The following is a 16,948-nucleotide window of genomic DNA, read 5'->3' on the forward strand; positions in this document are numbered from 1 at the left end:
AGTTTTCAGATAACTGACTACTAAGTTATACCTTACTGAGCCTACCGACAGACCCCGGCCCGCCCGCACATGTAGGTGGACCCCCATTGTTATTCATCAGCCAATGATCCGTAAAGGCACCCAAAGCTAGATCCACACTTTCTCAGCCTTGTCAACTCTTGTCATTCAACAACAAATCATCAGTCATTGCTTCTATTTGTCGTGGGCGACTGCCTACTAGAAATCTTGTAATAAATTATCGCTCTCCTATTTCTGTTCTTTCATCACACAAAAATGCCCCTCGATATCGAAGAAATCTTGCGGCAAAAGAAGGCTGCAGATGCCGCCGCCGCAAAGCCTAGGTTCATCCCAAAGGCCGAACGAGAGCGACTAGCAGCCGAAAAGGCAAAGAAGGAGGAAGACGAGCAGAAGCGCAAGGCTTCTGAAGATGCGCAGAAACGGCAAGAGGAAGAACAAAAATGGGCCGCCAGATCAAACGGCTCTTCAAGGCACAACGATTCTACGAATGGATCATCGCGCGTACCGACGGGGCCCAAGGCCATGAATCAGGAGAATGGCCGTGATCGAGATGGATATCGAGATCAAGGACGAGGGAAGGGAAGGGGAAGAGAAGGTCGGAAGGGAGATAAACAGGCAGCCGATAAGCAGTCTGCAGAGGATATCGAGGCCACTCTCCTCCGATCACGATACCTCGGGCCCCAAGTTAACCAACAGTCCAACTTTTCGGCGAAGAAGAAACGAATGCGAACAACGGAGAAAAAGTTCAATTTCGAATGGGACGCTGATGAAGACACGTCACGCGACAACGATCCCTTATATACTCGACAGGCCGTCAACCACAATGGATCATTTGCAGGTGTTGGTGGAGAATTCGACGATGAAGCCGAGGAGCGCGCTCGCAAAAGAGCTCGAATGATAGAGGAGAGAGACCCGGAGAATGGAAAAGAGAGAGCAAAGGGCATCATGGAAGACTTCTTCCGAGCACGCGACAAAGCGCGACAACGAGCTGATCGAACAGGACTGGGCAAGCGATGGTCTGAAAAGTCTTTGGAAGATATGCGCGAGCGGGATTGGCGAATCTTCAAAGAAGATTTTGGAATCGCTACAAAGGGCGGTATGATTCCGAACCCCATGCGAAGCTGGCAAGAATCGAACCTCCCTAAGCGCTTGCTCAACATTGTCGAGGACGTGGGTTACAAGGAGCCGACGCCCATTCAGCGAGCTGCAATCCCTATCGCGCTGCAAGCCCGCGATCTAATCGGTGTGGCTGTCACTGGTTCCGGAAAGACAGCCGCCTTCCTACTACCACTGTTGGTCTACATCTCTGATCTACCGCCCCTCGACGAGCTCAATAAGAACGACGGCCCCTACGCTCTCATCATGGCCCCGACTCGAGAACTGGTGCAGCAGATCGAGTCTGAAGCCAGGAAGTTTGCTGGTCCTCTCGGCTTTCGCGTTGTGAGCATCGTCGGCGGCCACTCTATCGAGGAACAGATAAACAACATGCGCGATGGTGCTGAGATTATCGTTGCTACACCGGGTCGTCTTATCGACTGTCTCGATCGACGAGTGCTCGTCCTAGCACAATGTTGCTATGTCATCATGGATGAAGCAGATCGTATGATCGACATGGGTTTTGAGGAACCTGTCAACATGATCCTCGAAGCACTACCAGTCAACAACGAGAAGCCGGACACGGAAGATGCCGAGGACGCAACAAAAATGAAGCGTTATCTAGGCGGAAACGATCGTTACAGACAGACCATGATGTATACAGCAACTATGCCGCCTCAGGTGGAAAAGATTGCGAAGAAGTACCTCCGCCGTCCAGCCGTCGTCACCATTGGTAACGCAGGCGAAGCCGTTGACACTGTCGAGCAGCGTGTCGAGTTCATTCCCGGCGAGGACCGTCGCAAGAAGCGTCTGCAAGAGATACTTGCCTCGAACGACTTTGCGCCACCCATTATTGTCTTTGTCAACATCAAGCGCAACTGTGATGCTGTCGCCCGCGATATTAAGCAGATGGGTTGGACGGTTGCCACACTCCATGGTTCCAAGACTCAGGAACAGCGGGAAGCTTCTCTCCAGTCAGTGCGCAACGGCGCGACGCAAGTCCTCGTTGCAACTGATCTTGCTGGTCGTGGTATTGATGTTCCCGATGTTTCCCTCGTCGTCAACTTCAATATGGCCCCTAAAATCGATAGCTACACTCATCGTATTGGTCGAACAGGTCGTGCTGGCAAGAGTGGTGTTGCCATTACTTTTCTGGGTCCTGAGGACGCTGATACCATGTACGATCTCAAGCAAATCCTCAGCAAGAGCTCCATCTCCAAGGTGCCAGAGGAGTTGAAGAGACATGAGGCTGCACAGTCAAAACCAGTACGTGGTGACGGCGGAGGATCAAGGAAAGACAAGGAAGAAGGGTTAGGGAGAGGAGGCTGGTAGACACTGATTGATCCTGGAGAATAACTTAGGCGACATGAAATCAATCATTGAAATGGACAAATCCATTAGTCTCGTTAACTAAAAGAAAGAACCCGTAGAGTGAACCCATTTATAAATGTCACTTCCACATCTCTCATGAATTCTTCCCTATATCTGAAGCACAACTTATTGCAAAGCACACACTCTTTCACATGTCTTCCTTTTATCTTATCTTATCTACTCCAGCTTTAGCTGCTCAAACTGCTTGATAGTCTCCTCGAAGCTGTTAAGCTCTTGCTTGGCATCTGCCAATCTCTTCTCGTCTGTCTCGCGGACGGCGTCTGAGACCTTCTCGAGATAGCCAGGGTCATTGAGAATCTTTTCCTGTTTTTGGATGTTGCCCTTTGCCTTGTCGAGCTTCTTCTGCGCCTTGGCAATCTCAGCATCAAGGTCAACGCGGCCCTTGACGTGAAGGAAAACGGAGGCCTCGGTTGAGACAGGATAGGCGACGCACCCGGCGGGTCTAGTAGCGTCGGGGTTGAGGACCTCGACTCCCTTGATACCCTTGCCGCTCAAGGTCTTAATAGAAGACGACTGCTCCTTAACGGTAGTAAGAGCAGTATCGTTGTAAGCCTGGATGATAACTATGAATGAGTCAGTAAGAATTGTTTACAGGATTACAGGGTTATAGCACTTACCCTCAGCCTCATCCTTGAGGGCGTACTCAGCCATCAGTGAGCGAGCGGCCTTGGAGCAGCCTAGAACAAGCTCGTAAGCGCGCTCAGACTCGGGGTCATCAAGCTTCTCGTGGTAGACGGGGTATCTCGCGACCATGATAGACTTGGTCTGATCCTCAGGTCGTCGGGGCATTCGTTGCCACATCTCCTCAGTGATGAAGGGCATGAAAGGGTGAATCATGGTAAGAGCGGTCTCGAGAGCAGTATAGAGAGTCTGGACAGCAGACTCACGCTCCTTTGGAGTACCGTCACGGATGATGGCCTTTGAGTTCTCGATGTAGACATCGCAAAGCTCGTTGTACCAGTAGCGATAGACGATCAATGTTGACTTGGAAAACTCTCGATCCTCAAGAGCACGGTTGATCTCTTTGGTCGCGGTGTTCATCTTGTGAAGAATCCATCGCTCGGCAAGAGTTTCGCCACGGACAACCCCTGACGTCGAGGGAGTGAAGTCCTTGGGGAGACTTCCCAGAACATACTTGGTAGCCTGGAAGATCTTATTACAGAACTTACGGTATCCGTGGATAATCTTGACATCCAGGTTGATATCACCACCACCGGTTGTGGCGTTAATCATGGTGAAACGCAGGGCATCAGCACCGCACTGGGGGATACCATCAGGGAATGCAGTCTTCTGATACTTGGTGGCCTTTGTAACCTCGCTGGGGTGTAGGTTACCTTGCAGAAGCTTGTCGTGAAGAGACTGCAACTGGATACCTGAGATGACATCCAGGGGATCAACGACGTTACCCAAACTTTTACTCATCTTACGACCCTCTGAATCTCGAACCAGACTGTGGCAATAGACCTCCTTGAATGGGATATCTCCCGTCATCTTGAGACCGAGCATGATCATTCTGGCAATCCAGAAGAAGAGAATATCCCAACCTGTCTCGAGGACATCTGTGGGGTAGAGAGTTTGGAGGTCGTGGGTGTTGTTGGGCCAGCCGAGGGTGCTGAAAGGCCAGAGCCCAGAGGAGAACCAGGTGTCGAGAACATCCTCATCTTGCTCAAGTGTATATGTCTTGCCAGGGAGTGCAGCCTTGGCTTTCTCCTCAGCCTCCTCTCGTGTTCGGCCGGCAAACCAGAGCTTCTCCTCGGGGATATCTCCAGCGCCGCCCTCGATCTTAGCGTAATAGACGGGACATCGGTGACCCCACCAGAGCTGCCGGCTGATGCACCAGTCGTTGATGTCCTCAAGCCATCGGAAGTAGCTCTTCTCAGCAGTCTCTGGTCGAATCTTGATGCGCCCGTCTCGAACAGCAGCCAAGGCAGGCTCAGCGAGTTCCTTCATGCGGACCCACCATTGGGGTTTCAGAAGAGGCTCAATGATATCCTTAGACTTTTCACACAGAGGGACCTTCATGGCATTGTCCTTCTTGTCAACATATAGACCCTTGGCCTTGAGGTCATCTTGGATGGTGTAACGGACGTCGAATCGCTTCTGGCCCTTATAAGCGCCGGTGTTCTCGTTCATAAGACCATCGTCAGTCAAGATGTTGATAAACTCAAGACCGTGCTTCTGGCCGAGAGTAAAATCGTTAGGATCATGGGCTGGAGTAAGCTTGACAGCACCGGTACCGAATTCCATGTCGACATACTCGTCGGCGATGATGGGTAGCTTGCGGCCCTCGATAAAGGGGTGGATGGCAGTCTTCCCGATGAGATGCTTGTACCTCTCGTCCTTGGGGTGGACAGCAATGCCGGTATCGCCAAGCATAGTCTCAATACGGGTGGTGGCAACCTCGACAAGCTCATCTGAACCTTCAATGGGGTATTTGAAGTGGACAATGACGCCGAACTCGACCTTCTTGTCGTATCCCGGGACTTCGAGCAGGGTACGGCCAGTCAACTCCTTGTTGACGACTTCGAGGTTGGAAAGTGCAGTGTTAAGCTTGGTGCACCAATTAACAAGTCGGTTTGCTCGGTAAATCGTGCCCTCCTCATGAAGCTTGACCCAGGTCTCAGTAACAGCAGCAGACAAGTTCTTGTCCATGGTGAAAGCTAGTTTCTGTTAGCAGTTTGTTTTCCCTAGATGAGTTTGGGGCTGACGTACCCTCTCTGCTCCAGTCAAAAGATCCTCCTAGACTGGTCAGGGCCTTGTTGATGCGTTTGTGGTATTCATCCTTCCACTTCCAGACGGTGTTAACGAATTCCTCACGGCCAAGGTCGTGTCTTGTCTTGCCCTCCTTTCTCCAAAGCATGTTCTCAACAACGCTCTGTGTAGAGATACCAGCATGATCGCATCCGGGCAACCAGAGGGTGGTCTTGCCTTGCATACGGTTCCATCTAATCATGAGATCCTGAAGGGAGTCACCAAGAGCGTGACCCATGTGCAGAGCACCAGTGACATTGGGGGGAGGGTGAACAATGACGAACTTGCCCTCGTCCTTGACGCTTCCATCGGGCTTGAACTCGGGCTTGAAGAAGCCCTCCTTCTCCCACCAGCTATACCATGCTGACTCGACCGCAATAGGGTTGTAGGCCTTGAAATGGGGGTCTTCAAATGACCGAATTCGCTTCTTCTCGCCCTCGGGGGTGTCTTCAACGTATTCGGGGATAGGCTCCTCCTCGACCTTCTTTTCCTTAGGCTTCTTTTCTTTGGTAGCTTTGGGGGCGGTGGCAGCGGCCTTTTGCTTCTTTGCTTCGAACTTGGCCTGTTTCTCGGCCTTCTTTCGTTCTTTTTCCACTGTGAAACCATGTCAGGGGATGCACTCAAAACTGTCAATGGACTGCGTGTTACATACACTCCTTCTCGGTTTTCACCTTGGGCGCACCGGCGGCGGCTGCTGCGCCGGCATCTTGGCCTGTAGCGTGCGCACCGGTGGCAGACTCGACAATCTCCTTCTTCTCCGCGGCGGGAACGGCTGGAGGAGTGCTGGTAGCGTCCTGGATGCCCTCGCTGGCGGCGACTATGATGTTATGATTAGTATCAGCATTACTACATACAGAGGGCTGTAACGAACTTGGGTTTCCTCGTCCACTGTTGGTCGCCATATTTACTCGCGTGGTTGTTAAGGGTCGGCTTGCTCTTGGGGAAACAGATCGCACCCTCAGTGCTCGAACCGCGAGTCTAAACGTCGTGCCGGAGATGACTGAATGAAGCCCGTAACTTGAGGGCTTCAAGCAATGACCTGCACCTCGAATTGATATAAGTAGATGTTGTGTGACTGCAATTTCGAGGATTGAGTCACCCGCTTCTGATGGTGGGGGATAACTTTTAGTTCATGGAGGGGTACAGAAAGTGTGGCGTAGGTAGTAGTATTAACATTGATATAATTCAGTACTACCTAACGTTGGTTACCATGTCAAATCACATCAACTTGTTAGAAATAATGCCAACGAGGCTCATCTCATGTGACTCGTCAATTGATTTATAAGTGTTGATCATCAATTAGTATACTCATCTTTATTCTGATGACTCTTTTCTTACACCAACGATATCGGACCACCATGTTTCAGTCGTGCTTGTCAAATGTGGCGCAGCAGTCCACTAGCCACAAACGCTCAACTCAGCTTGATGTCGTCTTAGACTAGTTAGGTGCCTCCCTATGCAATAAGTTGAGACGAGATTACTCCAAAGGCCAATATTGAAGCATCTGCTCCAATCTCAAGTATTTGGTGTAGCCGGTCTTCGAAATCTATCCCAATGGCCTTGCGGCTAGCACTAAGAGCTCCTAAGAGCCGTTTCAACAATTGCATTTCGACCACAACTAGGAGAGTCTTCTCAACAAGTAAACAATCGGATTACTTTACTGTTGAGCTGAGTCCGAAGATCAAAGTTAGTTCTGTAACAAGAAGCATTGTCGACTTTGCTGACCCTCCAAAGGACCCCTCAAGGCTATTACAAACAGTTAGATCTCAGATCAACATCACCAATCCTAGCCGCCACGATGCAGCAGTTATCCTGGCAACTCCACAGTATGCGCAATGGCTAGGCAAAAACGAATTCATGTCTGAGTTTGTAGATATGCTGTCAGGTTCTGATGGGACTGGCGAGTTCCATACTGTGGCCGCTGTTGTTGACCACATCGCCCCGCCAGTGCCGAGCAACAAACCCATCCAGGGCATATCTATCCTCCGTGGTAACCTCGACGGTATCCTACCAGGATTATGGACAGAGGCGCCCCCAAAGGAATGGTCGGACGGTGGAAAGGTGTCAGCTCTAACGATGGATCTTGGCAGCCCGCATATCAATATCCCTCTTACCAACACAACTTTTCAGAACCACAGGACCTCGACACTTATCATTAGCCGTTACGACTTGTCAGCCGGCTCTCCGAAGCTCATTGAGCAAACTGACAAAAAGCATTTGCAGAAAGTAACCATTCCTGTTCAGAAGAGGCTCTCGTCAATCAACGACCTTGGTATCTGGGCCCCCCTCGTGCCTTTGACTCAACCCCGTGTGGTTACCGAGAGCTTTGGTAATATCGTACGGCGAGTCGACATTGAAGACGAATCAGTTCCAGCATCGACTGAGCTCGAGCCAGCAGTGGACGAGCTCCATGCTAGCAAATCGGACTTGGTTCAGTCTCCTATGGGTATTTGGGCAATGATCACACCTCCAACTTTTGTTCAGTCGGGGGGCAGCTGGCCCTATGTCAATCCGGATCCCGAGGCAACATTCACCGATTGCCAAAGCATCACGGAGCTAACGGCTGTAACCTCCGATCAATTGGGTATCCTGTATAGGCAAGGGGGTAGATTATATCAAGTTTGTAAGCAACCCAGCCAGTCCCTGTGTTCGATTTCATCTTTTAACAGCCTTCAGTGAGTGGTGGCGGTGGTTGGGGGGCAAAGAAAGGTTTGCTGTCGCTTGACCCCGAGCAAACTCACTTTGTTGTATCTGAAGAAGAAGAGATGCAAAGGTTCATTCAAGCTATGGAGGGGGGCAACTTTGTCCCTGTGAGTTCCAAAATCCAGTTCTTTGCATCAACAGATGCTTCTGCTAGCGAGCTGGCCGGAAACAAACAGACCGAAACCGGTGTGGTGTTTGGAACAGCCAGCAAGGTCGAGGTCGAAACTGATGTGAGTCCTTCTCAACCTGAGGCACTATTGTTGGAGAATCATTTCGGCGCTCTCTCCAATGTAGGTATCTTTGTAACCTCGTCCGATACTTCCATGTTTTCGAAACCTGGGTTCAACAACGACTGGAAACTCAACGTGCCTAACTCTCGGATATATGTTATTTAGGTCAGCACAGAGTTGATGGTCTTCACTGGTGGTTGCCGTATGTATAACAAGAATGTACAAGTACCCCTCCCAACGACTAGATATGGCCGTATGTGTAGATATGTGAGTAGTATTCTGCCTGCGTTTGTTTACTGTGGCCTTTTCTTCTTGTGCAATCCCTCCGCTGCCGCTGCAGCGACATCATCCAGCGTTGTTCCCCTCTTCCTCTTGCCTATCTTCTCATTTCCAAGTACTTCATTCTCCGCAATATCCTTATAGACACTCGCGGCACCCATGAACATCTCTTTATCCCAGCCCGCTTCCTCATTGAAAGTGAGGGCAATCTCCTCCATCTCTCGCACCCAGCGATACGCCTTAGGTGGCATGCCGGGGACGCTCTTTTCAGCGTTGGCAAGCGTGGCTGGATAAAACGTACCAATCTCATCTTTGAGAGCGTCTAAGACGCCAAGATTATGTGCCGTCGTGAACGATTGAGTGGCAATGGCAGTGAAACCCTTTGAAAGGGAAGCAAAGCACATCTTGAGGCCACTTGCAGCGCCGATATCAGGAGAGATTTGCTTCACGTTGAGAACAGACATTAGTTTCTTCCCAAAAGGGAGCGAGCCAAAATCATCCGAGCCTGATATAGGAATTCTAGGACGGTACCAGTCAGAGTAATCGCCACTGCTTGATGATTCTGCTGCGGGATCGGTAGACGTCTTCTTAGGGGGATGCCCAATAATGCTTCCGTCAACGAATCGTACAGGCAGCTTCGATCTCTCGACAGACGCCGCAATGGCCTTGACCGTCGAAGGTGCAACAGCATTGAGATCGACAAAGAAAAGCTCTCTCGTAGCGTCTAAGCCCGCTAACGCATTTGTAATACGAGTGGCTGTTGCCTCTGCGTCTTTAGGAGGCACAATGGAGAGTATAACGGAACTCTGTTTGACCAGATCAACATCGGACTCGAGGAGCTCAACTTGTGCATCCCGAGCTCGTTCGATGGTATCTTTGCTGGAGGAACCGTTAGCAGACATTTCATCTCCTTGCTTGGTTGATCAGTTACCTTCTGCCAGAGATATTGGTTGCAACAGTGAAACCATTGGCAACTAGTAGTTTTGCAATACCGACTCCCATATCGCCAATGGACAATAGTCCGATTTTGGGTAGAGATTCAACGGTAGCTGACATCTTGGGATTGATAATCAATTCAAGTTGGGCGTTATGCGTGATGGAGATGGGTTGACGCGGGGAACTACCTAGGTACCTAGGGTAAGTGAGTTGCGATAAGAGCCTAAGAGTACAATTTACTGATCCTTACCTATTGAATTGAATTGAGATATTGGAGGTTTTCACTAACGTATCAATGACGAAGTCAAAAGCTATTTGCTTTATGCATGGGTAAGTATCTATGAAATACACTGCTGTTATTTAGTACCTAGGAGCAGATATCAATCTGGTAGATATCTTGACAAACAACACAGCCTATTGGGTTTCGTCACTAAGAGATATATGCCTAGGTATGTCAGTTGAGGCATTTCTTCACGATGGAGAGAACGCCGACTCTCAAGACCCATTAACCACGATGAATGCACACGACATGACCCAAAGGTATACGGAATACAATAAATATACTACCTACCTGAATACTGACATGCTAGCCTCTCTATAGGGCAAAGAAACTTCAAGCGATAGAACCTCGAATCAAATAATTACCGACCCCGCCAAACGGTTGACAGGACAGGTGCACTTGAATACTATAGGGCATATTGTAGGTAACTTCTTTATTATGTACGTAGGCGAGTCAACAAGATGTTACGAGATTTGCTTACACGCATCGAGATTCGAGATCGTCTGATTATCACGAGGATGTAGAAAAGTGTCGAAGTTGGGAGAGCGAGGTGAGTGCGGGGCTTCTAATGAACGATACAGTGCCTTGCATCGATCGATCAACTGAAAACGATAGTGATAGCCCCGCCGTCATTTTCAACGGGCGCCATGACTTATTTACATAGTAGTCGGCCGTCTACTCTATGGGCGTTTACACCATCCGGATATAATGCAGGTAGGATCAGATTAGCGAATGTATCAACTCACGATAGTTCTCAAGATCATTAGCATGCCTACGCTACGTTGCGTAAAAACGGAACGGAATGGTTTCGAATGATATGATCAAGAAGAATCGAGGCCTGTCTGATAAGTCGTTTCTTGTGGCCAAGGTCGACGTCACTCTTCAAGGATCCCACCCTGTTTCTGGTGTCGCGGGGAACCATTCATGGTCCAACGATTCGCCTCCGATGAAGACACAGAGCACATGATGACGAACCTTTGACAGGCTGTCGAGGCTATAGATCAGACTATCACTGAAAATACATGATTGCATAGAAGCGAAACTCGTAATTCAAACTATTCATTATCCACCAAACCCCAACCAGTTTACCGATCGTTTCCAAACCGTCGATAACATCAGCTGGCAGCCCATCATGTTCTCCCCTCCTCAACATCAACATGATACTACATCAGCATCCTCATCCAGAACTACCAGACCATCACAAGACAAACACAACGACAGGAATACGGAGACTTTTCCAGCTTCAGCCCCTCGGCAGCCAGACGAAATCGAAGAAGCTGATACGACAGTACCAGTAAAGACGTGTCAGCCAAAGCAGAAGCAGAAAAGAGCTGAATCGTCATCTGATAAAGATACCGGCGATGCCGAGAGTGTGTATCTATCATCCGACGAAGAAGACACATCAGATGAAGACTCCTCAGACTGTGACTCAGACTCACAAGACAGCGTGGAAGAGCTGCCTCCTCGGCAACTATCGAGGAGAGCAACGGATCGAGGTGTAAAAACAAGTCCTGGGTCGCCGTTCACAATCACCCAAACAAGAAGCGAAACTACTCGCTGGATATCAACACAAAACAATGGAGGCATGATGCGAGGGGCTAGAACTGTCAACCAGCAGACAACATTGCATGGACACAACGTCAATGGACCACAGCAAAGACCGAGCAATAGGAACAGCATCAGCCTCAACATGAGCGTCAATGTTGACATGTCCTTCAACGGCCTCGTCACAGGCCGAAACCTGGGCTTCACAGGGGTAGGCAACCTGCCATGAGCTTCTTTTCCTTTTTGTTTGGAACTCAATCGAAACGCTACTAACAATGACAGGGATCACTATCATATGCATGGAGCCGGCGCAACACGCAAGGGAGTTGATGTTTTCTCTTTTCACGTGGACTATTTGACTACAGACGACTAAATTATTATTGACAACTTCGAAGGTGGGATTTTGGGTGTAAGGCGCTAAACATTCTGGTGGTGTACATAGTTGTGAACATGCCAACAAAGCTACTCGATCATGTCAACATCGTCGGTTGCAGCTTGAGCTTGAGTCTGCGCCGGTGCCTGTGTCTGAGCAGTGGGTGCATTTTGCTGGTGAGCAGGTTCCGTGGCCTGCGCGTTGTCACCGCCGCCAAAGTAGTCCGCCATCTCTGCATCCAGCTCCTCCTGTGTCTTCTTTCCACGAGGGTTGCCTCGTCCGCCGCGTCCGCCCTCCTGATCTCTGCTCCCATCTCTGCCGTCTCTGCCATCGCGTCGAGCTCCAGGGCGACGACCACCCTGACCGCGGCCCCGACCACCCTGTCGAGGCATTGGGCTGCGGCGAGGACCCTGACCGGGAACATATCTATCGATTCCTCTGCGGGCAGCATCGTCATCATCATACCGGCGATGGGGGGAATGGGATCTTCGTTCCCCCGGACTCGAGATTCGCTCTGCCAGTGGACGGCCGGGCATAACGGCGGTATCAAATGGGTTTCGCGAGGGTAGCAGAGTCAATCGAATGGGTTGACCTGGTTCCTGTTAGTCAGGTTGTACGACCCGGCAAGTCGGCTTTTCAACTCACCATTGGCATTGGCACCATCAAACTGTTTGACCGCCTCCTGAGCGTCCTCCTTCAGTTCGTACGTCACGTAAGCAGTCCCCTCGGATCGCCCAGCGCGGTCATACCGTAGCTGAAGGCGAACAATTGGGCCAATTCTTCGAAATAGCTCCTATGTGCATGTGAGCTGCTGTGTAGTAATTCCAGCCATGTCATCCACCTACATCCAGGTCTTCCTCAGTGAGGTCATAGTGAATGTTGTCAACTCTGAGCTTGGCGCCCTTGGACTCCCTATCGTGCACAAGGTTAGGGAGTTCGCGATTGTTGATAGGTGCGACTCACTGGTCTGGTGATTCGCGGCGGCGACGAGGAGCAGGAGCTCGGCGATTGTCTGGGTAGGTGTTAAAATGGCGTCCTAGGCAGGAAGGAGTTTCAGGTATTACTGTTCTCTTCGAATCGGTCGTGGACCCATTCGCTGTGTACGGTTAGCAAGCGAGAGGCGTAGGAAGGCAATATTTTGACTGACCTATCAAGGTTTCGTGAATCGTCGCGAACGGACTGCAAGTGGGAGGGACGCTCTGGTCAGCAATGGATTTTCAGAGTGGAAAGCCGTTCAATCGACAAAAGCCCCGAGCACCGAAAGGACAAGTTGCGAGGAGGGTTGTACAGGTCGAGTTGGCATCATTGGAGGGCGAGGGAAGTCAACCTGCACCGCCGACGTCAACAAAGACTCACGAAGAAGGCCGAGTTGCCGTCTGAGGAGAAACCAACCTTTCTAACACCATCGCGAGGGTAGTCATTACGGGGTTCACGTCGGCGACCTTGGCCACGGTGGTTGCGAGGTCGATTGGCGCGCTGCGGAAAAGAAAAGTCAGCCTTGGTTGGTTGATGCGAGACGGGGGCGCGTTCATGCCATGCACTGCGGGAGACGGGATGACAGGATAGGGGGGAGATGAGGAAGACGTACAGTATCAGCGATGATCTCATCAAGACCGCGATCCATCTTGTCAGCCATTTTTGCGTATATTTGCTGTGAAGCTAGGTAGAGTCCGCGAGGAATTCGGCAAGTTAAGGCGAAATTGAAGAGGAGAGGCCGTGTTGCTTGACAAAGTTGGGCCAAGGTTGTCTAGGTACGCACATGCGAAGGATGGATTGGATGTCATGGGTGGGTGCCACAAATCAAGACTTCAAGCCACAATCTGGGCGTTGAATCGTGGTGGAGCCCTCTATTATTAGTGCGACAATACGAGGAAGCATGGTCAACTTGATTATGATATTGTTACGTAGGTTTCGGACGATCGATCAGGACCGATTTACAATTGAAGCAGTTAAAAAGAGTCACATATATCACTGCTACTAGTTATTCATCAAGCATCATACTGTCAGTTGCCGAAGTGCTTCGACCAAGCCGGGCTCTTTCTAAACTTCACTTCACTGGAGAGGTCTACCAAAAGGCCTTGGATGAAATATGCAAAACCTCGAATTCTTACTGACCTTGAAATAGCCCCGAAGGCATAAACGAACTGAGGCCTTCGCTCTTAGATACAATGATACTTTCCAGAGTCAAGCTTTCTCTGAGCCTCCAAATCACATGTACTAGGTATCTTGTATCTGCATGGATACTAGGTACCTTAGGTACTTACCTTACCTACTACCTTAGGTACTCTAGTAGTACCCAGGTTCCTACCTAGGTGCTACTGGGATTCACCGATGGGACGGGTCTCAGCGCTAGACCTGTTCTGGGGACTCAGCCAACTGAACCCTTCAGTTGCTGTGTCTTCAGTTAATTAACCCTTTGGAGGCCAGAGAACCACTTCGTATTCCTGTCATATTACCCCTTCGCTCAGTCTCGTCTGCTACGACAGTTGCTTCTTTTTCTCTTGTCTGTCTGTCTTTTGCCTCTTCAAAGGCTATACTTGAGGGCTCAACCGTTCGTAACAATCTATCTAAACCCCCTATCACTTATTCCTGAGCTGTCCCTCGCGGCGCATCTTGAAACGGCTTCAACCTTTAATCTGATGCCCTCGACTTTCTCGCGATAGCTGGTGTTGTCGCACTCTCTGGCATACCCGAACACTTCGCCGCCTCTCAGGCGCATTAATACAACTCTCATGGCCCGACCCATGGGGGCGGTTCGTCTCAAGAAGACGAACCCCTTGACCCTCGCGCTCGGAGCGATCCTGTGCATCTTCATCGTCGTCTTCCTCGTCTCCCCGTCGGGCAAATCCGCAACCGCTCGCCGATTCGAGTCCATAACTGCAGAACATCATCTCTCGCCGCCGACTTCACCGTACCGAAAGTCAAAATCCCGATCTGGCGTACCGCTCAAGCCACCACCCGTTGTGCACTACAACCTTAACAATGTCACCATTACGACTTCGCCCATCGCGAACCGAGAAAATGTCCTCATCCTGACCCCCATGTCTCGATTCTATCCCGGCTACTGGGACAATCTTTTGCGCTTGACATATCCTCATGAACTTATCACGTTGGGGTTCATCCTACCCAAGACCAAGGAGGGCAACCAAGCCACCACCGAACTCCAAGAACACATCCACAAGACGCAGAAGCATGGCCGCGAGGGCGATAGATTCAAGAGCATCATCATTCTTCGTCAAGATTTTGATCCTGCTATTGTTTCGCAGGATGAAGCCGAGCGCCACAAGCTTAAAAACCAGAAGGCCCGTCGCGAGGTTATGTCCAAGGCCCGGAATTCACTACTGTTCACGACCCTCGGACCCGATACCTCCTGGGTCCTGTGGCTAGATGCCGACATCATTGAGACTCCTACAACCCTGATCCAGGATCTCGCCTCGTTCGATAAGCCGCTCATTGTCCCAAACTGCTTCCAGCGATATTACGACGACGAACATAAGCAAATGGCCGAGCGGCCATATGATTTCAACAGCTGGCAAGACAGCGAAACAGCGCTGGCACTCGCTGCCAAGATGGGACCCGACGAAATCCTTCTCGAGGGCTACGCCGAAATGCCAACATATCGAATGCTTATGGCATACCTGGCTGTTGAGGGCGGTGACCGTAATCTGGTCATCCCACTTGACGGAGTTGGAGGTACTGCCCTCCTAGTTAAGGCTGATGTGCATCGCGATGGTGCCATGTTCCCTCCCTTCCCCTTCTACCATCTTATTGAGACGGAGGGATTTGCCAAAATGGCTAAGCGGTTAGGCTGGCAACCATATGGCCTGCCCAATTACAAGGTCAGTCATTTCTCTGTTGCAACCAACATCTGGCACTAATGACTTTCTACAACAGGTCTATCACTATAACGAATAACGTTGCCACGCCTTCACGAGGGCATGATCCATCTCCTTTTGCGGCCCCTGTTTTCTAGTTCTTATGCTAAGATGACAAGCATGCTGTTCTGGGATTAGGACCTTAAATAGTTGCTTAACAGCTATTGACGGGCAAATCACGATTCAATTTGGGCGCGTACAGGTCATGGCGTTTAGTAGCGTATCCTCTGAACATTTCTTCAAAAACAGAGAGGAATGGAAGCCTCGTTGCCAGAAAGGGAAAAAAAAGAGAAGAAGAAAAAAAAAAAAAAGAAAAAAGGAAACAGCGCAATAGCTTCAGGGAAGATATCACGCCTTGTTAACGATATGCATATTGTATTGGCTAACATATTTCTGTAAGAGCATTCGGTCATGCATTGCGAAAGTGTAGGAAGGATCATGGAACACCTTAGATCGGCGTCTGCGAGTGCGCGTGTTAAGCTGTTCAAATACAAGTTTTGAGGCCATTCTCAAAGAAGTTGTCCTTTAAGTTAATATTTGCAATATTATTACTCAGAATCATGCGATACCGCTCGAACAATAAACTCGTCAACATCTGTAAGCCCAATCTGATATCTAAGCGACTAGGTACCGAGGTATATCAATAAACCTTCCATACGAACCAAAACTCCATATTGTGCCACCTGAATTCAAGCGCATCCACCATCTTCAACCGGTGCAAACTCCATATGTAACCGACATTTCAAGGCCCCTCATATCGCCCATCAGAATCCCGACACCAAAACTCGACTAGCTTCCTCGTACCAAGCACATCGCCGGATCGTAACAAGGCCGCAACGTCCACGTTAAGTGGGCTATCAGTCTCAGGGCAGCCCAGCAACATGCGCACGGCTCGAACACATTCCAAGACACTATACGCAGGTGTCCATGCGTCCTTGAGCAGGTCCAGGCAGATCTCGCCCGTTTGAAGGGCAATATTTGGGTGAACAATGGGCGTGACGAACGTCAACTTTGGCGGTGCGAGGGGGTAAGTCGATGGGATAGAAATATTGATGAGCCAGCGCCCCTCTGCGAGATGTTAGTAGGTGACGATGGCAAAATTAAGAGTTGAGCTAACCATCGTAGCCGTGGCCTATATCTCGCCCATTGACAACGGCCTCCCACTCCATCAAGTCGCCCTCGTTGACTGGCCCAAGACGTTCGATACCCTTCTCTTCCTTTTGCTCTGTGCTCCACGTGTCCAACTCCTTTATCAGTCGCCGACTTGCGCTTCGCGACGCAGCGGCTGAGTTTGATGACGATGACGGCATTGCTTTGGCTGAATGCGATATCAGGGCCAGGCGGAGTGATGACACGGCGAGGATTTTACACACGTTATGAGTTCAAAGGATTTGGGCAAGACCCTTGAAGTTGAAGTTGAAGTTGGAGTCGGAGTTGGGGATGGGGATGGGACTAAGTTACAGCTGGTCTG

The 16,948-nt window shown here is 50.1% G+C and overlaps 8 protein-coding genes across 8 annotated transcripts; 4 read left to right on the forward strand and 4 right to left on the reverse strand.

Annotated features, from left to right (window-relative positions):
• Nucleotides 1-273: 273 nt before the first annotated feature.
• Nucleotides 274-2,445, forward strand: FSUBG_11649 (pre-mRNA-splicing ATP-dependent RNA helicase PRP28; the record flags this gene model as incomplete). The annotated part of the gene is made up of 1 exon (XM_036676353.1): nt 274-2,445. One exon carries the CDS (start codon nt 274-276, stop codon nt 2,443-2,445), a length of 2,172 nt encoding a protein of 723 aa, XP_036532878.1.
• A 216-nt stretch (nt 2,446-2,661) lies between these two features.
• On the reverse strand, nt 2,662-6,158 carry FSUBG_11650 (valyl-tRNA synthetase; the record flags this gene model as incomplete). The annotated part of the gene is made up of 5 exons (XM_036676355.1): nt 2,662-3,068; nt 3,123-5,165; nt 5,218-5,850; nt 5,909-6,073; nt 6,128-6,158. 5 exons carry the CDS (start codon nt 6,156-6,158, stop codon nt 2,662-2,664), a joined length of 3,279 nt encoding a protein of 1,092 aa, XP_036532879.1.
• A 652-nt stretch (nt 6,159-6,810) lies between these two features.
• Nucleotides 6,811-8,354, forward strand: FSUBG_11651 (v-type c subunit family; the record flags this gene model as incomplete). The annotated part of the gene is made up of 2 exons (XM_036676356.1): nt 6,811-7,879; nt 7,933-8,354. The coding sequence occupies 2 exons, from the start codon at nt 6,811-6,813 to the stop codon at nt 8,352-8,354; spliced, it is 1,491 nt and encodes a 496-aa protein (XP_036532880.1).
• Nucleotides 8,355-8,482: 128 nt separating this feature from the next.
• On the reverse strand, nt 8,483-9,524 carry FSUBG_11652 (uncharacterized protein; the record flags this gene model as incomplete). The annotated part of the gene is made up of 2 exons (XM_036676357.1): nt 8,483-9,347; nt 9,400-9,524. 2 exons carry the CDS (start codon nt 9,522-9,524, stop codon nt 8,483-8,485), a joined length of 990 nt encoding a protein of 329 aa, XP_036532881.1.
• Nucleotides 9,525-10,816: 1,292 nt separating this feature from the next.
• FSUBG_11653 (uncharacterized protein) lies at nt 10,817-11,458 on the forward strand (the record flags this gene model as incomplete). Its single annotated transcript, XM_036676358.1, has 1 exon — nt 10,817-11,458. The coding sequence occupies one exon, from the start codon at nt 10,817-10,819 to the stop codon at nt 11,456-11,458; it is 642 nt and encodes a 213-aa protein (XP_036532882.1).
• A 233-nt stretch (nt 11,459-11,691) lies between these two features.
• Nucleotides 11,692-13,238, reverse strand: FSUBG_11654 (RNA and export factor-binding 2; the record flags this gene model as incomplete). Its single annotated transcript, XM_036676359.1, has 8 exons — nt 11,692-12,194; nt 12,248-12,395; nt 12,448-12,514; nt 12,566-12,614; nt 12,667-12,698; nt 12,750-12,781; nt 12,959-13,078; nt 13,191-13,238. The coding sequence occupies 8 exons, from the start codon at nt 13,236-13,238 to the stop codon at nt 11,692-11,694; spliced, it is 999 nt and encodes a 332-aa protein (XP_036532883.1).
• Nucleotides 13,239-14,334: 1,096 nt separating this feature from the next.
• FSUBG_11655 (mannan polymerase complexes MNN9 subunit) lies at nt 14,335-15,480 on the forward strand (the record flags this gene model as incomplete). The annotated part of the gene is made up of 1 exon (XM_036676360.1): nt 14,335-15,480. The coding sequence occupies one exon, from the start codon at nt 14,335-14,337 to the stop codon at nt 15,478-15,480; it is 1,146 nt and encodes a 381-aa protein (XP_036532884.1).
• A 739-nt stretch (nt 15,481-16,219) lies between these two features.
• Nucleotides 16,220-16,787, reverse strand: FSUBG_11656 (PEX4-E2 ubiquitin-conjugating enzyme-peroxin; the record flags this gene model as incomplete). The annotated part of the gene is made up of 2 exons (XM_036676361.1): nt 16,220-16,545; nt 16,595-16,787. The coding sequence occupies 2 exons, from the start codon at nt 16,785-16,787 to the stop codon at nt 16,220-16,222; spliced, it is 519 nt and encodes a 172-aa protein (XP_036532885.1).
• Between the last annotated feature and the right edge of the window lie 161 nt (nt 16,788-16,948).

Source organism: Fusarium subglutinans, assembly GCF_013396075.1.
Source record: "Fusarium subglutinans strain NRRL 66333 chromosome Unknown NRRL66333_c0000227, whole genome shotgun sequence".
NCBI lineage: Eukaryota > Fungi > Ascomycota > Sordariomycetes > Hypocreales > Nectriaceae > Fusarium > Fusarium subglutinans.